This window comes from Eschrichtius robustus, chromosome 10, assembly GCF_028021215.1.
Source record: "Eschrichtius robustus isolate mEscRob2 chromosome 10, mEscRob2.pri, whole genome shotgun sequence".
Classification (NCBI taxonomy): Eukaryota; Metazoa; Chordata; class Mammalia; order Artiodactyla; family Eschrichtiidae; genus Eschrichtius; species Eschrichtius robustus.
In genome coordinates this window covers 13,577,579-13,600,730 of record NC_090833.1, presented here as the reverse complement: position 1 = coordinate 13,600,730, position 23,152 = coordinate 13,577,579, and the positions used below count along the sequence as shown (strand labels likewise).

Sequence of the window (23,152 nt, the reverse complement as noted above, 5' to 3'; positions counted from 1 at the left end):
CAGGGTCCCGATCCTCTGGGTGTCAGGGAGCCATGGCAGGTCTTGAGCTGAGGAGTGGCTTGAGCAATGGGATTTGAGAACAATCAGTTGTTGGTGGGAGGCAGAGGGGAGGGCGGATCGAAGAGGCAACGCTGTGAACTGGTTGGAGAGAATGAGTATCACTGGGTGAAGCCTTATCAGTCCCACCCACCTACACACACACAGTAAAATGCTCTGTGCCTCTTTCTGTTCTGTGCCCTGTTGGGTCATTCCCCCATTGGCTGGCCCTCCTGAGCTGTTTCGCTGGGGTTTGGTTACACCCTGGGCTCCAGAGGCAAGCAGGTCTGAGCATCACTCTGGCTCTGACTTGCTATGTGCCCCTTGACATGTCCTTTAACCCCTTTCAGCCTCAGTTTCCTCATCTGTGAAATGGGGGTGATATTAGGGTTGTTGAGGATTAATGATGGGGAAGTAAAGTCCTAAGCATATGCCTGGTACCTAGTGATGGCTTGGTTATCTTTATTTCCCTGTTGGTTGGTAATGGCCCAGTCCTTGTCATGATCTGCCCCTTTGGGAGGCCTCCTCTGTGGCCATAAATCTGTAATGTGAACTGGAAACAAGGTGTCCCCAGAAGCCCTGAAGGGAGCCTATAGTGGGATGCCGAGTGGTTTGGAAATGCCCTTACACTTCCCCCACTGGGGTGTGGCACAGGGCTGGGCTCCGAGAGCTGGACCAGGTCTTACCTGTCTTTTAGCACCAGCACTCAGCACAAGTCTGGCCTATCATGGTTCTCATAAATATTAAACAAACAAAAAAAATTTTAATTAAAAAAATGTCATAGACCTCAGGCATCAATCTACCAGCACCTTCATCTTATGACTGAGGAATCTGGGGCCCAGAGAGGGATAGTGACTCCTCCAAGGTCATCCAGCCCTTCAGTGGCATGGTTTGGGCCTGTCTCAAGTATTTATTGCAATTCTAATTTTTAAAATACTGACAATTTCAAAGTTCCCAAGTAGACTGGGAAAGGGGTAACAATGTCCCCTAGACAATTCTGGGGAGCACCCTGACTAGAAGGGCCCCAAGGATATCAAGTGCAACCTCCCAGTTTACATTTGGGGAGACTGAGGCCCAGAGAGAGGTAGTGACTTGCTCAGGGTCCCCAGAGAGCGGAAAGCAGAAAAGAAGCCACAAGGCCCATTTCCAATAGCTTGCAGTAGGTGGGTGGGCTCTTCCCCCCAGCCCACTGCCTCGTGTTTAAGAAAGTGAATTAGAGCATGAACAATAGTGTCCTGAGGAAGTTTTGGGTTTTAACTGTGTCAAGGCGAAGGAGCATTTCTGGAACTGTGTGCCTGTGGAGTTGGGCCTGGCACAGCTATTTCAGACTAAGCCACAGGGCCCTATTTATAGGCCGATGTGATTAGGTTGATGTGGTCAGGAGAGGCCCGCCTGTCCTCTGCCCAGCCCAGCTATGGTGGAAGAAGAGGCCCTCAGGGGCGACTCTGACCCATGGGTGAGTAACAAGGGATCTAGGGTCGTCCCCAAGGCCTGCTTGGAAGAGGAGCTCCAGGGAGGCCTCAGGGGAAGTCCCAGTCCTGACTCCCAGTTCATCCGCCAGCCAGGCCCTCTGCAGAGATGAAACCAGCTCCGAGCCTATTCTCTCCGGGCTTAAAAAATCCTCCACTGCCTCAGATCAGGCCAGGACCCCTAGCAGTCAGGCCCCTCCGGTGTTTACCCACCAGGTCTTAACCCCAGGCATGCCTCTCCAGTATTTGCATTTTCCAGTGGGGGCACACCTCCGAGCTTTTGCTTTTGCTGTTCTCTCCGCCTGGCGTGCTGGTTTGTTTGGAGGACAAACCTCCATTCATCCTTCAAGGCCCTGCTCAAATGCTCCTTTGTGGTTCATCAGGCCCTGGGTGCTTCCTGCCTTGTGTTCCTGCTGCCTAGAGCCATTTGGGTGAATACCCAAGTTCATGTGTGTGCCCCACTGGGCCGGGGAGTCCTGAGGCAGGTCCTGACACAGGGAAGAAAGGAGAAAAGCATGTGTGGTTGAGCCCCTACTGGACCATTGACCTTACACGGTTTATGAGACAAGATCAGCATGCCACGCTATGCAGTAGGTATTTTTAAAAGGAGTGAGAGTAGCACTTTGGAGTCAGCCCTGGGTTTGGACTCTGCTCTGCACTTCCTAACTGTGTAACTTTGGGCTGAACCTTTCTGGGTCTCAGTTTCCCCATCTGTAAAATGGGCATGATGCTAGCCATGAGTTTTGGGGAAGCATTGTCAGCAAGACAAAGCTGAGAAGGACTTATCATGTGGCCTGGCCCACGTTGAGCTTCTATGTGCAGTAGTAGGTGTTATTTACTCAGGGGAAACTGAGGTCAAAGCAGGGAAGCGCCTTCTCTAGGGCTCAGTGGTGGAGAGGAAAGACCAAGTCTTGGGGTCCCAGCTTCCAACTCCACCCTGTATTCTCCTCCCCTTCCTCTTTTAACCCCCTGGGCCTATTCTGTTCCCCAGATCAGGGGAAGCTTTGTTTGGGGATTGTTTTTCCTAAGAAGTTTCCTCTCTGGTGCCACTGGATGACTCAGAGCCCTGAGTCACCAGGAGGCTGAGGGCCAGGGAGGAGTGGGGCGGGAGGAGGAGGGAAGGAGAGAAGGAACCAGGGAGGGGCCCCAATTCCAGCCCAGGCCCTCCCACTGCTTGATGGACTAGATCTGGCAAGTCCCCAGTGCTGCCTGGCCTCAGTTTCCCCACGTGCGAGAGGAGATGTTGGGCTTTGATGAGTGTTTCCCAGTCCAGGTTGAGCCTCATAACCCCAGGTTCCCAGGCCCCACCCCGAGCTATAGACAGACGCCGGGCGTGGGGTTTTCAGGAGCTCCCCAGGTAATTCTGCTGCACACCTGGTCTGCAGAGGTGTTTGGGAACCATGCGGCTCATGGCTGCTTTCCCCTGGGCCTCAGAGGGGCTGCTCAGCCTCTGCTTGACTTTACGTGGGATCTTAGCTCCCCTACCAGGTTTCTAGGGAATGTGTATTGCTTTTGCACAGTCGTAAAGTCCGAAAATCGTTAAGTTGGACCATCACAAGTCGGGGACCATCTATACAGAGTACATCACACAGCAGAAGTGACATGGTGCATGGTGCGTGATCCAAGGTGTAAGTGACATGGGACGCAGCACGTGGGCTGTGCACCAGGGTACACAGGCAGGACAAGGTATGAGGAACACAGGGTCTGGTATGGGATACAGAGAACACGGTGTATGTGACAATGGGCGTGCTTCAAAGTATATGACGCAAGGACATGGTCCCCAGGGTGTAGGGTTTGATGTACGGCAATGGGGCACAGAGGGTCCTTTTTTCATGTCAGTGCCTGGGGCCCCAGCATGTGGCAGCAGGAGCCAATTTTCTCCTCTCACAAAGGCCTGTCTGGTTTGTCTCCTCCTCCTCTCTGCCTCTTTGGATGCCAAAGTGTCCCAGAGGAGTGGGGCCCAGAGTACCCCCCTACCAGCTCAGACAGGGGTCAAGGCTTGGGGCCAAGTTCATGGCTCAGGAAGAGCCTGCCAGGCCCCCAAGTCCCCTCTGTCAGAGGCAGCTGTGAGCCCCTGTTGGCTGGGCGGGAGCCGGGTAATTTTCCTCTAAGCCGTCCTCCCTCCTGCTCCCCTCCCTGGCTGCCACTGCCGGCTGTGAGCGTCTTAGTTCCGGGGCTTAAGGGAGAGAGAGCCCCTACTGCTGCTGGGGCAGAGGAGCCAATCCCTACCAGCTGCTGTCAGCGTGGAGGAAACGGAGGTGCAGGTGCAGGGAGGAGGCAATGGGTCCCACGCTAGTGTTTCCCAAGCCCTCCTGGCACCTGACGCTCATTCCCTTACCTTGTCTCATCTGCACAAGGCCTCCAATAGCCTGATGAGGAGACTGAAGCTCAGGGAGGCAAAGAGCTTGCCCGAGGTCATGCAGTCAGAGGCACAGCTGAGGCTAGACCCCCGCTCTCCAGGAGGCAGGAGATTGAGGACGTATAGAGGCAAGAGGTGTCGCAGAGGGTGTCGGGGGCAAGGTGGAGGGGGGGTGTCAGTGGGTGATGAGGCTGCAAGAGCGTGTAGGTCCCAGATCCCAAAGGGCCTTAAAAACCAAGCTTAGGAGTCCTGACTTCTTTCAGTTTGCGCTGGGGTCCGTGGAAGGGTCTTGAGCAGGGAATGATGCAATCCCTGTGGATAATGGGAGAGTCGAAGGCACTGAGGAAGCTGGTGCAGTGGTTCCAGAGAAAAGATGGGAACCCTGAACCAGGACAGTGTCTGGGATGCGGGAGAGGGAAGTGAGTGTAAATGGGGAGTATGTGGGGTTGAGCGTCTCTGCTCTGGCCTCAGCCCTTGTGTATGGCCTGGTGGGATGATTCTGGAGTGTCCCAGAGGGTTCTGGAAGCCCTCAGAGGGCTTGATGATGCGGGTCATTGGGCAGGTGCCTGGACGGAGGTGAGGCTGGGAGCACACCTGGGGAAAGGAGACGGCACCCGTTCCGGAGCCCTATCATGTGCCAGGCACTGTGCTTTGTGGACTGGATCTCATTTATTTCTTCCAGCTGGTTACGATTATTCACTGAGCTGGGAAAGGAACTAAAGGGTTCCAGTACTATACCTCTGTTTATGTTTAAGAGGGGAAAGTACGTTTTAAAAAGCCTTATTAAAATTAAAGGGATTAGTAAGGATAAAAAATATCTTTGAATCTCTGGTAGTTCTATTGTAGTTAAAAGTTTGAGATAAATTGCAGAGAATTTCTAATCATGCTATAGCATTTGGAGTTTTTCCATAACTGATTTTTACTAGTGTCAAGTTCCGGCAGGCCTGTGAGATAGTCTGGCTTTTCTATACCCGGGGACACAGGTTCAGAGAGGTTGAGTCACTTGCAGGGTCACCTAGGTAGTAAGAGACAGGGCTGGGATCGGGCAGTGACTCCAGAGCCCCTGTTCCTTGGGGTGGGAGCAGACCAGAGGAGAGGGGAGGGAATCATAAAGAGATTTGTGGATGGGGTGGGAGGCAAGGTGGGCTCTTGAAGTGCTGGCTTGAGGCCCCCTCCTGAGATGCCTTCCTATCCTTGGCATCAGCCATCCCTCCAGGTCTCTGGGCCTTGGCTGGGACCTTCCAGTCCTACCCTGCTTTGGATGCAAGGATGCAGAGATAGAAGTCAAGGGTGGGTATGGGGGCCAGTGGGCTGTTCGTCTCCAGGGCCTGGACACATGCCGGGGGGTTGTCTTTGGGTGTTGCGGTTATTGAGCACTTGCTGTGTGCTAATAAGCACAGTGCTGGGAGCTCCTTCAATCCTCCTCCCAGATGACCCCCAGGGTAGGACTCATCACCACATATTATAGAGGAGGAAATTGAAACACTGCAGAAAGGCCATTGGCCCAAGTCTCCCCCTGAGGTAGGGATTTGGGCTCTGTCCAAACTCAGCCTGGACATTATCTTGTCTTCCCTTGGATGGAAGGTTGTGCACCCCTCACCCTACTGGTCATTCTTGGTATCCCGAGCTCACCTAAGCTCTGCTCCTGCTCCTGGATTCTGGACTCCCTCCTCTGTCCTGAACCTGCCCACTTTGTGTTTCTTGGAAGTTCTGCCTGCAGGGTACAAACTGACACCCAGAAGATGGGCTCCCGCTGACAGGAGGTCTTGGCTGTCACTGGCTGTGCAAGGCTTGGGGACAGAGAAAGGCTTCATTCGGAGCCTGCAGCAAGAGGAATATGTCACCATCTTCTGAGGTCCTGTCATTATTGCTCCCATCATGGTGATTATAGGCCTAGGGAGCTGGGTCCTGCTGAAGGATGAACTTGATTCCCAGACAGACAGGGGGGGACCTTGACCAGATGCTCAAACACTGTTTGCCTTTTGCTGTTTCTTTCAGAATCCTAAAGTCCCAGGGCCTGAAGTGTCCTTAGAAATGGGCTGGTTTGGACTCATCAGATGAGTCCCCTTGGCTGGGTCACCACTGGGCCACTCATTATCTCTCTGGAAGAGGGGGAAGGAAACCCGCATTTTTGAACATCTGTCTTATGCCAGGCATGGTCCTAGGATCTTCCACATTTATGGTCTCATTCAGTGCTCTCCACTCACCTTTGAGAAAAATATTTTAACCCTGATTTTATACATAAGGAACTTGAGTGTCGAGAGAGAGAGAGAGAGAGACAGAGAGAGAGACAGAGAGACAGAGAGAGAGAGACACTTCCTAGCACCCAGCAAACAACCACTACAGCTTCCTCTATATGTGCATACGCTAGGCCTAGCACTGTGCTAAGCCCCAAATGTATTTTTACCTTACAACATTCTCACAGCAACTCTGGGAAGAAGCTATTCTAATCCCCATTTTACAGATGAGGAAATTGAGTCTCAGAGAGCAGAAGCCACAGAGCTAGAAGTGGTAGGTCGGGATTTATACACAGATTTTCCTGGTGGGAGCTCTTTCCACAGTCATGCACATTGTTTTCCTCTCTGTTGGAAAGCCTTTCCTCTGTGGAGCGGGGAGCTGCCTCCTGTGGCTTTTGCTGCTTCTGGTTCTGGTTTGGGCCCCGTAGGCCCTGCTGCCCCAGGAGGTGGGCAGGCGGAGACTGTGTTCCCATCTACTGGTCCTGCACCACGGTGCCTGTCGTTGGGCCTCGTTGTCCTGCTGCTGATTTGTGTTTGTGCCTGGACTCCTGTATCAGTGGGCCGTGGGGTGCCAGAGGGGCTAGGATACAGCTGTTTGCAGCCCCAGCTGCTGGCCTGCCAAGCCTCCCAGGGCCACTGCCTCCCCCAGAGAAGGGGACACCGACTTCAAAGTGGACCCTGGCAGGAAGGGCACTGACTCACACCCATGGCCAGATCTGGCTGCTTCCAGGGCACAGGCTCAGGCAGTGGCGGGGCCAGTCCCTCTCTGAATGTCCTGCCCTGGCTCTCAGCACTAGGCGGAGTTGCCTCCGAAGCTGGGAAAGAGCCAGTGGCTTTGGTCCCTGGGACAGTCAGCCTCTTGGAGTCCCACTGGCCATCTCCCCGACAGCTGTCCACACCCAGGATAGACTGGGCCAGGGCAGAGGTCCAGCTGGCCCTTACAGGGCGCCTTGTCATGTCATGGGCTCAGGCCTTACCTCTGGCCCAGGAATGGAGACCTGGGTTCTAGGTCTGCTCTGCCAGGTACTTGCTATGTGATTCGCAGAAGTTACACTCTTGTTCTTGGTGTCATAGTCTACAGAGAGAGGATGGACTAGTGAGCATTGCTACAGATAAGTCCTACTCTGTGCAATGCACTCCAGCAGTCTCGCTCCTGAGCTCCCAGCTGGCCTGCAACTGGGCACTACTGTCCCTTTTTACAGATGAGTGACCCAACGCTCAAAGAGGGAAAGCGACTTGCTCCAGGTTGCATAGCCCAGACCTGAACTCAGGAATCGCCTGTGAAGTCTGTAACCTTTCTCCAGCACCACCACACTGCTCTCACGTGGCACATGCTGAACAGAGGCCTCTGTGCAAAGAAGCCAGTTCAAAAAATGGGCACGGGCTTCCCTGGTGGCGCAGTGGTTAAGAATCCGCCTGCCAATGCAGGGGACACGGGTTCGAGCCCTGGTCCAGGAAGACCCCACATGCTGTGGAGCAACTATGCCCGTTTGCCCCAACTACCGAGCCTGTGCTCCAGAGCCCGCGAGCCACAGCTATTGAGCCTGCGCGCCACAACTACTGAAGACTATGTGCCTAGAGCCCGTGCTCTTCAACAAGAGAAGCCACAGCAATGAGGAGCCCGCGCACCGCAACAAAGAGTAGCCCCCGCTCGCCACAACTAGAGACCGCACACAGCAATGAAGACCCAAGGCAGCCAAAAATAAATAAAAATAAAATAAATAAATTACATTTATTAAAAAAAAAAAAAATGGGCACTAACTTTGGGAAGCTTCTACTGTGTGTGGGGCCCTGGCCCTCCTCACTGCTCTGTGAGCTGGGTATCATTCTCCCCATTTTATAGATAAGGAAACTGAGGCCCTGATCACAGGAGCTGAGTCTCCCAGATTCTAAAACGTGTTCTTTCAAGTCCCCAGGGCTCCCCAGACCTCACAGACGCCCTGTCCGCTTTCACTGGGTTTCGTAACTGCCTCCTCTGTTTACTGCCTGTTGTCCCATTTAGCAAAACCAGAGGGGCGGGTATTCCCAGGAGGACCCAGAGCCCAGCAGTGAGCCAGAAAGCAAACAAGCTCTGAGAGAGGGCTTTCCATGAGTGGCCGGCTGCCCGGGAATCAAGAACAACAGTGTTCAGGGTGAAGAAAAAAGAACAGGGTGGTGTCTTCCAGGGCCAGCCAAGGCCTTTTGTACATCGAGGCCGGGGGCGGAGGGTGAGGCTGCCTGCTCCCGTCTCTGGTAGCTGCCTTGGGAGGTCCAGGGAGACACGGAGGCTAGCCTAAGGTCACAGAGGAGCAGGGCCGGAGCTGGTGGTGGGGGTCCTGGATCCAACTATAGGGGAGAGATGTGGGCTGATGCTGAAAGCTACCTACTGTGTGTAGCACTAGGCGGGAGCCTGGAACACCCAAGATCAGAGGTCAAGGGGATCTCTGAGGTCCAGAGAAGGGCAGGGACTAGGGCGTACTCACATAGCGAATGGTGGCAGAGCCGGGCTGCCTCCCAAGTACAGGAGACCGTGACTGACCTGCGTGCCCATGAGTGGCACAGAGTGTAGGTGCCACAGTCCATCTTCCACCCAGTGGCTGCAGCCTGGGGACCTTCCTAGGACAAGCCTCTGTCCTGGGTGCTCACAGGTGCAGGTGCAGGGCTGGAGGCCTGCGACCTCTTCAGCCCGCGAGGCGTGGTAGGGACGGCCGCCCCATGGCGTTCAGGCTGCCAGGCTTGGCTTGGGCTTGACTGAGTCAGCGCCTGCAACCCTTTACCTGTAAAGGGTACTGTTGCTCCCTTCCTGCCCAGGTGGGATGGTGCTGGGAGGCCCTGCTTGATCCCCAGATAGAGCTTGGGCACTGGAGCCAGCCAGACTTGTGTTTGAATCTCAGCAGTGCCTCTTTCTAGCTGAATGACCCCAAGCAAGTGACTGAAACTCCCTGAATCTCTGTTTCCTGATCTATAAAATGGGAACTTTAGGGCTTCCCTGGTGGCGCAGTGGTTGAGAATCCGCCTGCCAATGCAGGGGACACGGGTTTGAGCCCTGGTCTGGGAAGATCCCACATGCCGCGGAGCAACTAGGCCCGTGAGCCACAAGTACTGAGCCTGTGCGTCTGGAGCCTGTGGTCCGCAACAAGAGAGGCCGCGACAGTGAAAGGCCCGCGCACTGCGATGAAGAGTGGCCCCCACTCGCCGCAACTAGAGAAAGCCCTCCCACAGAAACGAAGACCCAACACAGCCAAAAATAAATAAATAAATAAAATTTAAAAACCTTTAAAAAAAAAAAAAAAGGGAACTTTAATACCTATTTCCTCTGGTTGCTGTGAAGAGACTCAGTATCAGACACCCCCCACCCCTTCCTCCCTCTCTTCTCCCAGAGATGTCTGGATCCATAGGTGAGGTGGCATGCTGCCATCGGTGACCGCCGTGCCCCCTTGTGTAGGTCAGGGGCCCTGCACTGTCTCATTCAGAAGGACCTGTAGAGGCAACCTGGACCAGTGCTCCCATTTTACAGATGGAGACCCTGAGGCTTAGAGACGTGTCGGTTCCGGATATGGTTGTAGAGCCAGTATCTTGGAATGCTGGGCTAGGAATGAGGCTTAGAGTCAGAGCATCAGGGCCTACCCCATCTTTTGGGTATCTGGACCTTGAGGCCCAGATAGGGACAGTGATTTTCCCAAGGTCACCCAGGAAGTCTGTGGCAGAGGCAAGCCTAGCACTGGGTGGGGACTCTTCCTTTCTACCTAGAAGTTTTTCTTTTGCATTTAAGTCCCCCCACTGGCCCTGAACTCATACATCCTCTTCCAGGCAGGGAGCAGCATAAGACCATGTTGTCCGCATCACAGTCTCCACACATCACTGCCCTGTAGTGAGAGTTTCTAGGCCATGGGCTCCCCGAGGGCAGGAGCCAGGGCCTGTTCACCAGGTCTCCAGCGCTGAGGACCCAGGCTCCAGAGCTATGCGACAGGCAAAGCTGCAGGGCCTTTGAGATCATTAACCAGGGGCCAGTGACCCTGGGCTAGTGGTCAGTGATCCCTGGCACTAAGGCCAAGCCACAGCAGCCCTCTGTTAATCACCAACTGAGCAGAAAGGACTGCTCAGCTGGGCCGGATGCCCCCTCAGGTTCATTCGGGGGACAGGGATGACGAGGAAATTTCTTCTTCCTGCTTGTTTGGATTTTCCAAATTGTCTAATGAGCAGGTATCATTGTCTATTTTAAAGGTATTATTTCTAGATCAGTCTTTTTTTTTTTTTTCTCGGCCATGCCACGCGGCATACAGGATCTTAGTTCCCCGACCAGGGATGGAATCCGTGCCCCCTGCAGTGGAAGCGCAGAGTCTTAACCACTGGACTGCCGAGGAAGTCCCCCTAGATCAGTCTTTTATAAAAAAGAAAAAACCAAAACAAAACTTCATTGGATAAATACTTGTAAATAGTTTCAATCCCTATAGCACATTAAAAAATTTTTTCACACAAGTATATTGAGGTATAATTTAGATACCGTAACAATTCACCCATTGTAAGCAGACGGGACTATGATTTTTAGTACATTTTTCAGTTGTGTAATCGTCACCATAATCCAGAGTTAGAATGTTTTTATCACCCTAGAATGTTTTCATCACCTTGTGCCAATTGCAGCGATGTGGGTGCTTAACCCCAACCTCTTCATCCCTTTCAAACAAACTGGCTTGACACTTTGGTGTTTACCCTCCTTGATTTTTTTAAGGATGTATACAAAAACAGGCACCCTCATAAAACAGAGGAGAGGAGTCACATTATAGTTATTCTACAATTTGCTTTTTGCACTTGGAGATCTCTCCGTGCTTATTGAGCGCCTACTATGTGCCAGGCACGGTCCGCACTACACAGCTGCACAGCTGCAGAGTGGTCCATTGTATGGCGGCTCCATAATTTGTTTAACCAGGACATTTGGGTCCTTTCCAGTTTTCTTCAAACAATGCTTCAGTGAACATCCTTGCACGTATATTTCCGCAATAGTTCCGCAATATATTTCCGTATAGTTCCTCTGTAAGTGATACTGAAGGAAATGGCACTGTTGTCGCATTACCTGTTTCGAATTTGTGGTCATAAATTGCTCTCTAGAGAGGGGAAACTGGTTTATACTTCCATCAAGAGCATATGAGAACTGTGGGGTTTTTATAATCCTCGAAATGCCTAAGGAGAGGGAAGAGCTCTCTGAATTTAGGCCAGAGCTGATCCACTGCAGGCTCTGCAGGCCCAGGACTAGACATAGAGCTTCAAGAACTCGGGCATCTCTCTGTGGTTCCCCACAGACACTGCGATAAAATTCAGACTCTTCAGTGTGACACACAGGCCCCTGTGACCCCCGCCGCCCTCTCCAGCCTCATCTCTTCTTGCTACTGTGTTTCAGACAGGACCCCTCCTTAGTCACTGCATGTGGCCTGCATTTGCCCTTTGCCCATGCTGTTCCCTCCCCAGAATGCCTCTTCTTCTCAATCTCCCTCCTCCCTGTCCTTCAAGGCCCAGGTCACAAGTCCCTTTGTCCATGAAGCTTTCTTATAATCCCTGCAGTCTGATTTGTCTTCTCCATGTGTGTGTTCATTTAGCCCTTTATCTGACCCACAGTCCACCTTAAATGGGAGGAAGTTGTGTGTGATGGAAGGCAAACTTCAGCCTGATTAGATAGAAACTGGGCTCCAGGAGGAGCTGGGGTGGATGACTAGAGCTCGTGGGGAAGGGGGATGGGAACTCCCATTTACTAATTGTCAGACCAGGCCATTTTCACACAGAGAGACTGGTTTAATTCTCAGCAATCACTTTATACCCATTTACTAGATGAGGAGACTGAGGCAGAGAAGAAGAAAGTAACTTACACACAGTGGAGGTGGGAATCAAACCCAGGTCTCCAGCTTCTCCATTCTCTTCCCTGTCATTGCATTCCCTGTTATTGGGAAAGGAGGAGATCTGGGATGCAAAGGGAACTTGGAAATAGAGAAGCTGGGTCCAGCAGAGTAGTGAGAGGGAGAAGAGAGGGGCTGGCAAAGGTGGGAAGCAGGCCTGGGTGAATCCGAATAGCACTTCTAACCCAGTGACTGACTGTAAGCCTCCAGTGGGAGAGTGAGAGATGGGAAGGGAGCCTGGGAGAAGGGCAAGAGGCTTGAATCCTTGACTTTCCCAGGGAGAACCAATAGGACCTAAAACTGAAAAAAACAAGAACAAAACCAAAACAAACACCCCCCCCAAAAAAGAAAAAACCCCAAACAACAAGGGCTTGTTATTTAAGACATGAAGGCAAACACTGAAATCAGCTGAAGGAGGAAGATAGAAGTGGTTGGTTGCCCCAAGATAAAAGTAAGTGGGGTTGAGAGGCAAAAATTTGCATAAATAACGTGACTTTAAGTTTTTATCAAAACAACCTTTTACAAAATAAAAACTTTTTTAAAAGGAAGGAAAGAAGGGCAGTCTTGAGTAAAATAGAACCTGCAATCCGAGAAGTTGAGAGATCTGCCTGCCCCTCTCTGTCTGGCTTGTTCAAGGGTCCAGTGAAGGTCAGCCCCCTGGACTGTGTCCTCAGCTGGTGACAGCCACATGCTGCCTAAGTGGGTGGTCCACTCAGAGCACCTGGGGTGAAATCTTGGCTTTCATTTCCTAGTTGTGTGCAAATTGCTTGACCTTTCTGCACTCAGTTTTCCCCTCGTTAAAATGGGGCTGTCAATAGTACCCAGTCTGTAAAGGATGTTAGGATGTGTCAGTTTTCATATGAAGTGGAAAACCTTCAATAAATGTTAGTTCATGGTATTTTTTGCTGGAGACGTTAGGGGTGGAGAGGGGAGGGGTCTTTGCATGGATCATACAGGAGGCTAAGATGGGTGAGCTCCCTGCCATTCTTACGTGTGCCCATTTAGTGTGCACTGAGTTAGCGCCTGCTGTATGCCAGGTCCTGTGCTTGGTCTCCACCCCTGAGCTGGGGTGAAGGGGTGGCCACGCCCAGTTGGATCTGTCCCTGTGGGAACCCCGAGGTCTCTAAAATCCAGGCCAGATCCCCGCCCTTCCCAGGCCCGCGGGGGCCCAGCCCTGCCCCACGCCCTCCCTATGGGGCGGTCCCCAGCTTGGGCGGGATGGGCGGGCGGCTACTTAAGGTCTGCGACTGGGGAGGCCCAGGCTGCCGCCCAGGTCTTCTGCCGCTGTCGCTGCCATGGCTCCGCACCGCTCCGCGCTGCTGGGCGCGCTGGTCCTGGCGCTGTGCGCGCTGTCGCCGCCGGCCCGCGCCGCCACCGCGTCGCGGGGGGCGCCCCAAGTACGGGCGCCCCAGGGGCGGGTGACCCAGGCGCGGGTGAGTGCCCGGGGGGCCACGGGGGGCTCCCGGAGTAACTCTCTATTGTAAGTTCTTGCAGATACAGCGCTAGGAAAAGGGGAGTAATTCAGGTCTAGAATGGAAAAACTGTTTTGTTGCTTTGTAAGTATCTCTTGCTGCTTCCGGGGCTCCGGTGGATGTGGGTGGGAGCCTCAGGGCCCTGGCTGTTTCCCTTCCTAGAGGCTAACCTCACCTTGGCCGGATTTCTTTTTCCCTCGGTGCTACCTTCTGATTTCTTACCCATCTCTGCCCCCTGATTTCTCCTCTTCCTTGCCTGATTTCTCCTTCCCTCTCCCTCATTTCTCTCCTTCCCTCTTCTGATTTCTTCTTCCATTTCAGATTTTTCTTTCTCATCTAATTTCTCTCTGCCTCTTCAATATTTCCCCCCTCTTTCTTGTATGATCTCACCTCCTCCTGCTTACCGTCCTTCCTGTTATTTATTCTCCCCTCTCCGGTACCTCCTCTGCCCTGTCTGGTTTCTCCTCGCTCCTGCTGTTCTTTTGTGTTCTCCATCCCTCTGCCTGAGTTCTCCCATCTGTTTTTTTTTGACTTCTTCCACCAGATCCGGCCCGAGGTGACCTGCGCCTGCTGATTTCCACCCTCTGACTCCAAGCTAACCATCCCGCTCTGCTCCATCTCTAGCCCCAGTGCATGTCTGACGGCCTTCCCCCATCCTTGACCACCTCATCTCCAACAGGCTCCTGCAGACCCCGGCTGCGTCCTCTCGCCTTTTCCAAGAAATGGAATTTGCGGGGGGGTTTTGGGGGCAGGAGGGAGGAGGCAGACAGCGCAGGAGGCCACTTGGGCTCAGTCATCTAGGCCCTTCTTGGAGGTGTGGACATGGACGTGGATGGGGCATGGGAAATCTTCCCACTTCCAAAGAGCAAAAGCAGACAGCCTGTGTGACATTAGGCTAGTCCCCTTCCCTTCTTGGGGCCTCAATTTTCCTGTCTGCAGGGTGGAGTTGGATAATGAACTCTCTGAGGACCCTTCTAGTTCTAAGGACCACTGAGGATGCTGGAAGGGAACCAGCTGAGCCCCTGGCGACCCCCAGATTTACCATTGCCATCTGAGGGGTCTCCCCACGGTCCCAAAACTCGTGCTCTTAGAGCATGGGCCAAGTCCTGCTCTGTCATTTCCTAGCTGGGGGTCCCCGTCTTCACCTCTCTGTGCCTCGGCTGTTGCATCTAATTGGCACTAAGAAAGGAAGAGAGAAGGGAGGGAGAGCCTTCTGTCCCCCCATCACCAGGGAGCTGAGGAGGGGAGACAGATGCCACGGACAGGGTTTGGAGCCTAAACTCTGCCCTGTTTGCTCACTCATCGAGCAGGGGTCATAAAACGGGGTGGGGAGAGTCAGCGGCTCAAGTGAGATGCTCTTGGTGCTGGAAACCACCCTCCCTCGTGCCCCGGGGTGGGGTCTCTCCCCGCCAAGGCCCCTGCCCTCGCTCAGGCTCCTCCCCATCTCTTGCAGCCCAGCAGCATGGTGGTGGAACACCCCGAGTTCCTCAAGGCGGGGAAGGAGCCCGGCCTGCAGATCTGGCGTGTGGAGAAGTTCGACCTGGTTCCCGTGCCCCCCAACCTTTACGGAGACTTCTTCACAGGCGATGCCTATGTCATCCTGAAGACGGTGCAGCTGAGGAATGGGAACCTGCAGTACGACCTCCACTACTGGCTGGGTGAGGCTGGCCCCGCCCGAGCCCCCATCCCAGCCCCTCTGCTGTAAAGCACAGACCTTTGAGGTGTGGTTGCCAGGAAGTGCCCACGGGAATTAAGTGACTATTGAGCATCAAGTGTGTGCCAGACCCTTGGTTACATGTTCCCAAGACTCTAGAGCCAGCCTGCCCGAGTTCAGACCCCGGCTCTGCCCTTTGGCAAGATATTCAGTGTCTCTGTAAAGTGGACCTGATGATTGCACTGGACTACCTCATAGGACTGTTGTGAGGGTTAAACAAGCCACTATGGCACACAGACTGGGGGTGACTTGGGGACCCTGCACCCCCTGCACAGCTCCAGCCACACTCCAGTTTGCCCTTCAGAGTCGGAGCCTGGAGTCCTGCCACGGCTCTGCTGTGTGACTCTGTGAGTCCTGCCCCCTCACTGGGCCTTGGTTTTCTGATGCTCCCTGGCCTGACTTCATGCTCAGGAGGGTTGAGAGTGAGTGCAGGGGGAATGCGTCAGAGCTGGAAGGACTCTTAGAGACCTTGGGGTCAGCCTCCCACCTCCCCCGTTATACATACAGATAGATTAACCGAAGCTCGTAGGAGGCAGGGGCTTGCCCAGCTTCTGCAGCCAGGCCAGGGCACTGCTGGGGGCTCCAGACTCCTCCTCCATGGGAGGCTGGGGCGACTTTACAGAAGCCCGGCTCATGCTGCTCTGATGTCCCCCAGGCAATGAATGCAGCCAGGATGAGAGCGGGGCGGCCGCCATCTTCACGGTGCAGCTGGATGACTACCTGAATGGTCGGGCTGTGCAGCACCGTGAGGTCCAGGGCTTCGAGTCCGCCACCTTCCTTGGTTACTTCAAGTCCGGCCTCAAGTACAAGGTGGGTGCCGGGCAGCAGGGACAGATGCACCAATGGCAGGACTCACTCAGGTCCATCCATCTGTCAGTCTTGTTTGGTGATGTGGGCAGACCGGTCAGAGCTCAGCCTTTGGAGTTGGTTAGCTCTGGGCCCTTCCTAGCTGTGTGACCTTGGACAAATCACACTCTCTCTCTGAGCCTCTGGTTTCTTATTACATTGAGAGAAGAAAATTCTCCATCACTTCACAGGGTGGTCTTCCTAGCCCCAGCAGTAAGGGGTGGGCCATGGGTGGGAACCTTGCTTTCCCGGGGCTTGAGCCTGTACCCTTTAGTTCTTAGTCCCTGCCAACAGGGCCTAGGTTAGGTATTTGGAACACATTTGATCACATTTCTCTTTCTGCTTGTTAGAGTCCCCCTTGAACTTGAACTCTGAAGAGTCTGAGCCCCAGCCCCAAGCCAGGTAGGGCTGAGCAAAACCAAGCTGGAAGCCCCAAGAGGCTGTGCCGTATATGCTGTATGACTTCTGGGAAACCATTTGGCCTCCCTGAGCCTCCCTTTCCTCTTCTGTTACATGAGAACCAGTTGTACCTGCCCTTCGGGCCTGGGGAGAGGATTTGGTGAAGGCAGAGCTGGGAAATGCCTTGCACAGGGCTTGGCACCTTGGAAGGGCTCCTGGAAAGCTGTAGTTTTACAAAGCTGGGGTTCTCTTTGGTCAGGATAAGGAGGGGATCATAATCTCTGATGGTCTTAATGTCAGAGTTCAAATCTCTTATTTTAAGAGAGGGAGGGGCAACTGAGGCATAGAGAGGTTAAGCAACTGGTCCAGGGTCACACAGCGAGTCAGTCCCAGAGCCAGGACCAGAACCCAGATCTCCTGACTCCCAGCTTTTTCCCACTACACCACCCTGCTTCTCATGAGCAGGGTTCTAGGATAGGTATTAAGCCCCATCTATGCTGCCGATGTGCTGTGTGACCTTAGAGAAGTCATCGTCCATCTCTGGGCCTCCGGGTTGTCTGTGTTAGCAGGGTGGCCACACTGTCTGCTCAGCTGACACATCAGGGATTAGGTTATGGAAAAGCTCTCATGAGACTGAGATAGCAGAGGGCAGGGTGTGTTGTGGGAACAGGGCCTCAGCCCTGCGCTGGGTGGAGCAGGGTTGGATTCCCTGGAGCCTCCCAGCACCCCTGTCAGCCACACCCACGCCCACAGTGCCTCCTGCGGAGCTGTCCAGCTCTCCCTTCTTTCTACAGCCTCTTCTGGGGCCTTGGTACCGACGGAGGGAGGGGTGAGAAGCTTGGGACCCAGTCCCTGGACTTGGAGAAGGACCAGGGCTTTTTGCAGTTCCTGGATCAGAAAGCGGAAAGGACACTCGATCAGGAGTCAGAGAGATTGGTTCAGGTCCCAAGGCCACCCCTCTCCCTGCTTGTGCCTCCAGGTGGGCGCTCTCACATATTTGTCATTCATTCAGCAAATAGTTATCAAGCCCCTTGAGCAACAGCGCCTGCTTATTGTTGTTGCTGTCTGGACAGCAGCGACTTAACTTGTGGACAAGTTAAGCAGCTTACAGAGCTGGTAAGTGACAGAGCTGGGATTTAAACCCAGGTGTGAAGGGCCTCGCACAGAACGAGTTCAGAGTGGACATTTGAAGACTCCCTGGTCTCTGATCTTAGCTCAGATGGAGCCTAGGAATCTGCGTGTTTAGCAAGCCTCCTCCACCCTCCGGTGATTTTTCCAAGATGTTCTTGGACCATACTCTGAGGAGTGCTGCAGGGGATGGGTTCCCAGCCCAAGCCTGGATTCGGAACTTCAGTCCTGAGAGGCCCTGGCTTTCGGTGGAAATGTGAGGTCCAAGGCCAGTCCTGCTTTCCATCTTCTGCAAGTCCTCCCGCTGCCCCTGCACTTGGCAGGCCCAGTTCAAGGTTCTCGGCCTGGCGCCCTCATCAATTATAGATTTCCGAGGAGCAGAGCTTGTTACGCAAGACCTGCTTCTGTGAAAGCCTGCTCCTCGGAGCCAGTTCTGTCCTCGGGATGTGAGAAGGGGCAGGGAGGGGACGAGAGCCGCTAGAAAGGGCTATCATGGGGCCTGTGCTGTCCTGTTCCGTGACCTCCACATCCTTAAAGTCATTGCATTTGATCCCTCCTCCTCCTCCTCCTCTTTTTCTTCCTTCTCCTCCTCCTGACTCTCAGACAGAACCCTAAAGACCCCATGGGGCTGCGTTATTTGAAAACCTTTGTTCAAGCAGAGTCTGGGGGTGGCCTGAGTCCTAGAAGCTCCCTGAACGCAATGGGAACTCACAGAATCACTTGAACCCTTCCTGTCCTCCCTCCTGTTTCTTAGATGAGGAACCCTGATTTTAGAGGGTGGAGGGGACCAGCCCCAATCAGTAGGTTTTTCTTTGTTTTATAACATATTTTAAAATGTAGATCTTTATAGCTTTTATCCTTCTTCAGACTACAAGTGTGATACAAGCTTATTGTAAAATGTCAAACGTAGAAATATGGCTTCTAGGAAGTAAAAGTCCCCCATGATTCTACTCTTGGAGATATACACCAAATGGTACATAATTTTTCTCTCTATATATATGAACATATATGTTATTTATTTTTTTAGCCGCACCGCGCGGCATGCGGGATCTTCCCCATGACCAGGGATCGAACCCATGCCCCCTGCAGTGGAAGTGCAGAGTCTTAACCACCGGACTGCCAGGGAAGTCCCTATATGAACGTATCGATGTGTATATTATATATAGATATAGAATCTATACATATATATGATATATGTGTATATATATCATCCCTTTAATTTAGAAAGTGGCTTTTAAAACAATATCCTATTAAATTTTGTTCAAATAATTTGATGCCAATCTCTGCCCACCTAATGATTAAACCATAGAAAGCAACAATCAATCCTAAAGATTAAAGTAAAAATAGTGAAAAATAGTAAAACTTTCCCAAAATTCCTGCCCCTTATACTTGGAGATCCACTAATGTCTCCTAAGAGCTTACTTTTATTTTTTTGTTAACTAATCTTTCTAAGTCTAATTTCCTAGATCAGTAAGATTAGGGGAGTTAATTAATCAGGAAATGCCTGTCCATACTCATTAGAAATCAAGTATTCTTTTAATTTATAAATTCATATACAGAGAATTTATTGGAACCAAGATTTATGCCATTGAACAACACTTTTCCTTTTTTAAAAGAAAGTTTCTATTTTTTTGATAAAAAATAAAAGGTACACTTGTACAAGTAAAATATTTTAGAGATGTATTTCTAAAAGTTAAGGGTCTTTCTCTTCCCTCATTTCCCCATTTCTTCCTCTCTGAGGAATCCATGAAAATGGTCCATGTGTCCGTTCAGCACCTTTTGGAAAAGCTTTTCAGATCCACGGTCTCTTTACCTCCAGCTGAATGGGGTCCCGGGGTCAGTGGTGCCCACAGACGCTCAGGAGTTCCTTGGGCAAGGCTGGTCCCTAGATGGGCGAACTTGGGGGTAAAGTTCCACCAATTATCTGGGACCCTGGGCACGGGGCTGAACCTCTTTTCACCTCAGCTTCCATGCCTGTGAAATGGGGTAATGAGAGTTGCTACCTCAGGGGCTTGTGGGGACCACATTGCATGGCTGTAAAGCAGGTGCCTCAGCCTCTGTCACAGGCCTAGTAAGTGGCAGCCTCTGCGGTCATTACCAGGTGAGCACGGGGCATTGCATCTTCTTCCCCAGCAGGAGGGTCCCTGAAGCCAGGTGGAAAGAAAGGCTCTGAGAATACCTTGGCCGCCCTGCTGGGCCCAAGGGGATGCTCTTGAAAGGCCTCATGCTGGTACTAAGAAAGGACACCAGGGGGCGCTCCACTCACAACAGGGAAAACATTTCAACTTGAAGAACCTTGCTCTGAACAGTGGTTTGTTCCTGCCTCCCATCCTGGGTGACCCTAGTGACCTTTGCTCTAAGAAAACCTGATGTTGGGGGAAAATGTGGCCCTTACAAATTTAGTTACACCTGGGTTTGCATCCTAGCTCTACCGTTTACTAGCTTCGAGATCTTAGGCAAGTCTCTTCACTTCTGGCATCTGCATTTCTCATCTGTAAGATGGGGATGATGACACCTCCCTCATAAATGACACATACAAAATGCCCAGCAGAGTGGGCATTGTCATTTCACAGCCACTTCCATATTGCTTACTGTGTGTAGACGTAATAGGAACCCAATTATACTATACTCACTCCCTTCGTCCCTTGCCCTCGTGGACTCTGTGCGGCAAGTCAGACTTGGCTTTGCTCTGCAAACTGAGGTGTCAGCAAGGGACCTGGAGCGGGTGGCCATATTTCTGGTCTTAGTGGCCCTTGACCTGTGGAGCAGGGAGGTGAGTGCCAGATTGGAAACAGGAGGCAAGGTTTTACTCCTTAGCTTTGCCGCGTGCTTGTTGAGTGCCCTTGAGTAAGTCACTTCACTTCTCTGGGCTTCAGTTTCCTCATGCGTAAAATGGGAAGCTCATAAGGACCTTCGCAGCTCTGACTTGACATCCCTGGGGCTTGGGGTCGGTGAGCACCTGGGGCTGGGAACTGTTTATGAGGACGCCCAACCCACTTTATTTGGCTTTCTGCTGAGCCAAGGGCAGTTTTGACCGCTGCCAGGAATCCTTCCTGAAGCTCCCTGGGAACTTGGTGATGACTGCAAAAGGTGGCACAGCAGGGGCTTTTGTCACCACTTCAAAAGGGAGAGGCCTGAGGCTCAGAGAGGGAAAGAGACTTGCCCAAAGTCACCCAGCACTGTAGTGGCAGGGCAGGGACTTGAACCTGAGGTCGGTGCTCTGTCGTTTACCCACAGCTGCCTCTGAAGGCACAGCTGGGTGGGACTCGCTGCAGCAGCATCAGAGGAGGGAGGGGGATGGTCTCGGCTGGAGACCGAGAGAGCCTTGAAGGATGGGAAAGCTTTGGGTGAGTGCTTCTCAAAGTGGGTTTTGCAGAACACTCGAGCTGCAGGCAGGATGAGGAGGAGAAAAGCAGTTCTTGATTCAATAAGGCAGGGAAATGTTCTCTAAAACAAAAGGCAAGCAGGTTTATTTACCATAGGACTTCCCAGAGCCTTTATTATGTGGATGTACATTATGTAACAGTCAGGGAGCAAGTAAGGAGCATTCCTTGTGCTTATTTGATCATGGAATCCTTTCCTTGCAGACTGTCTTGGGGGAATAGAGTTCCTTAGAACATCCCTTGGGAAATGCAGGTTTTGAGAAAGGAAGGTTTGAAGCTTTTTGATCCAGGAAAGTGGGCCCAGGGGTCTTTGTTAGTGGAGTACGAGATTCAAAGGGGTGGCAGCAATGTGCAGTGGGTAGGCAATCTGCTAGAAGTCCAGTGGTGCATAGGCCAGAATTTCCTTCAACTCATCCCTATCCCTTCCCCAGACGCTCTCCCGTGGACTAACGCTGTCTCCTTGACCCAACAGAAAGGAGGCGTGGCATCGGGATTCAAGCACGTGGTACCCAATGAGGTGATGGTGCAGAGACTCTTCCAGGTCAAAGGGCGGCGTGCAGTCCGTGCCACCGAGGTGCCTGTGTCCTGGGAGAGCTTCAACAATGGCGACTGCTTCATCCTGGACCTGGGCAATGTAAGTCCTGCCCTCCCCTTTCCCAGGGGCCACTGAGGTGCTCCAGACCTGACTCTGGGGAGGTGGATACATCCACGTGAACAAGTAGGGCAAGCCACAGAGACAGTAGCCCCCTTGCACACACATGCTCTGTGTAGCAGTCAGACATACCTGCAGAGATTTGGGTACAGACGTGCCTGGTGTGTAGACTCAGACTCATCATATGCCTGCACACAGACCTCACGCACAGCGTACTGTGGCTTCAGTTAATGTACAGACTCCCTGGCATGTTCATGTGCACATCTTGTGTACCTTTTTACACATAATCACTCACTTGCAAATACATGGTGGGCATGTGCAGAAACTATAGGCTCTTGGAATATAGCCAATATTTTATAACAACTACAAATGGTGTATAGTCTTTAAAAATTGTGAATCACTATGTTGTACACCTGAAACTTATATAGTATTGTAAGTCAACCATACCTCAATTAAAAAAAAAAAACTATAAGCTCTTGCCCAGCAGGTGTGGACATGGCACCACGATGAATGCCTACACATGGAGACTTGGGCATGTTGTTCAGGGACCCACAATGTGCATGTCATACGTGTAGTTGCACATGCCCACTTGTATGTGGCAACGTGTGTGGGATGCACTTACCCAGGCCCACCTTACTGATGTGTGATGCTTTGTACACATTCTTCCCAAATCCACATATACTCATACCTGCAGAAGGACATGGCCAGATGTTCTACACCCAACCTCATATATACACGTGGTGTAATGTCCATGCAAACGGAGGCACACACTGAGTGTAAGCTTGTTATTAAAGTGTAACAGGTACACAGAAGAGTGTGTGAATCCTGAGTGTGCATCTCTATAGATTTCACAGAGTGAGCACACCTGTGTAATTAACACCCAGATCAAGAAACAGAACGTCACCAGCCCCCAGAAGGCCCCATCTGTCCTCTTCTTAGATTTTTTTTTTTTTTGGCCACGTGGCTTGCAGGATCTTAGTTCCCTGACCAGGGATGGAACCCGTGCCCCCTGCAGTGGGCCCCACAGAGTCCCAACCACTGGACCGCCAGGGAATTCCCCGTCTGTCCTCTTCTCGTCCTTTCACCCCCAAGGATAACCGTCATCCCAAACTCTCTCAACCAACAGTATAGACTGGTTCCACCTGTTTCTGAACTTCATGTACGTGGAATCTTTGCTTTTGATCTCTGACTTTTTTGCCCAACATTTTCTTTCTAAGATCCATCCATATTCTTGCCTTTAGTTGTAAATTGTTCCTTCTCCTTGTTATATAAGAATTGATTGGGCAGATATGCCACAGTTTATTGATCTGTTCTGTTGTCGATGGACACTTGGGATAGTTTGGGGCTATTCCAGGCGGTACTGCTCTGCACATTCTTGCACAGGTCTTTTGGTGGATGTATGCATGCACTTCTGTTGGGTATATTCCCAGGAGAGGGATCGCTGAGTCGTAGGATACCGGTATACAGAGCTTTAGAAGGTAGAGCCAAACGGCTTTCCAAAGTGGTTGTGCTAATTTCTGCTCCCACCAGCAGGCAGACATCTCTATACACATTCTATGTGTAGGGGTACCTGTGAAAAAACACATATCCCAA

General features: G+C 52.1%; 1 protein-coding gene across 4 annotated transcripts in view; it reads left to right on the top strand.

Annotated features, from left to right (window-relative positions):
• The window catches only part of GSN (gelsolin), a 56,049-nt gene that overhangs the window by 15,139 nt on the left and 17,758 nt on the right, over positions 1-23,152 (top strand). The window contains exons 2-5 of one of the 4 annotated variants that reach the window (XM_068552755.1): positions 13,451-13,521; positions 14,891-15,095; positions 15,807-15,961; positions 21,380-21,541. In XM_068552755.1, the coding sequence (XP_068408856.1) occupies positions 13,498-13,521; positions 14,891-15,095; positions 15,807-15,961; positions 21,380-21,541 (546 nt within the window). In that variant the 5' untranslated portion in view covers positions 13,451-13,497. Of the gene's footprint in view, positions 1-13,245; positions 13,399-13,450; positions 13,522-14,890; positions 15,096-15,806; positions 15,962-21,379; positions 21,542-23,152 lie in introns of those variants that run through there. The other 3 variants (XM_068552756.1, XM_068552754.1, XM_068552753.1) reach the window with 3 other exon arrangements.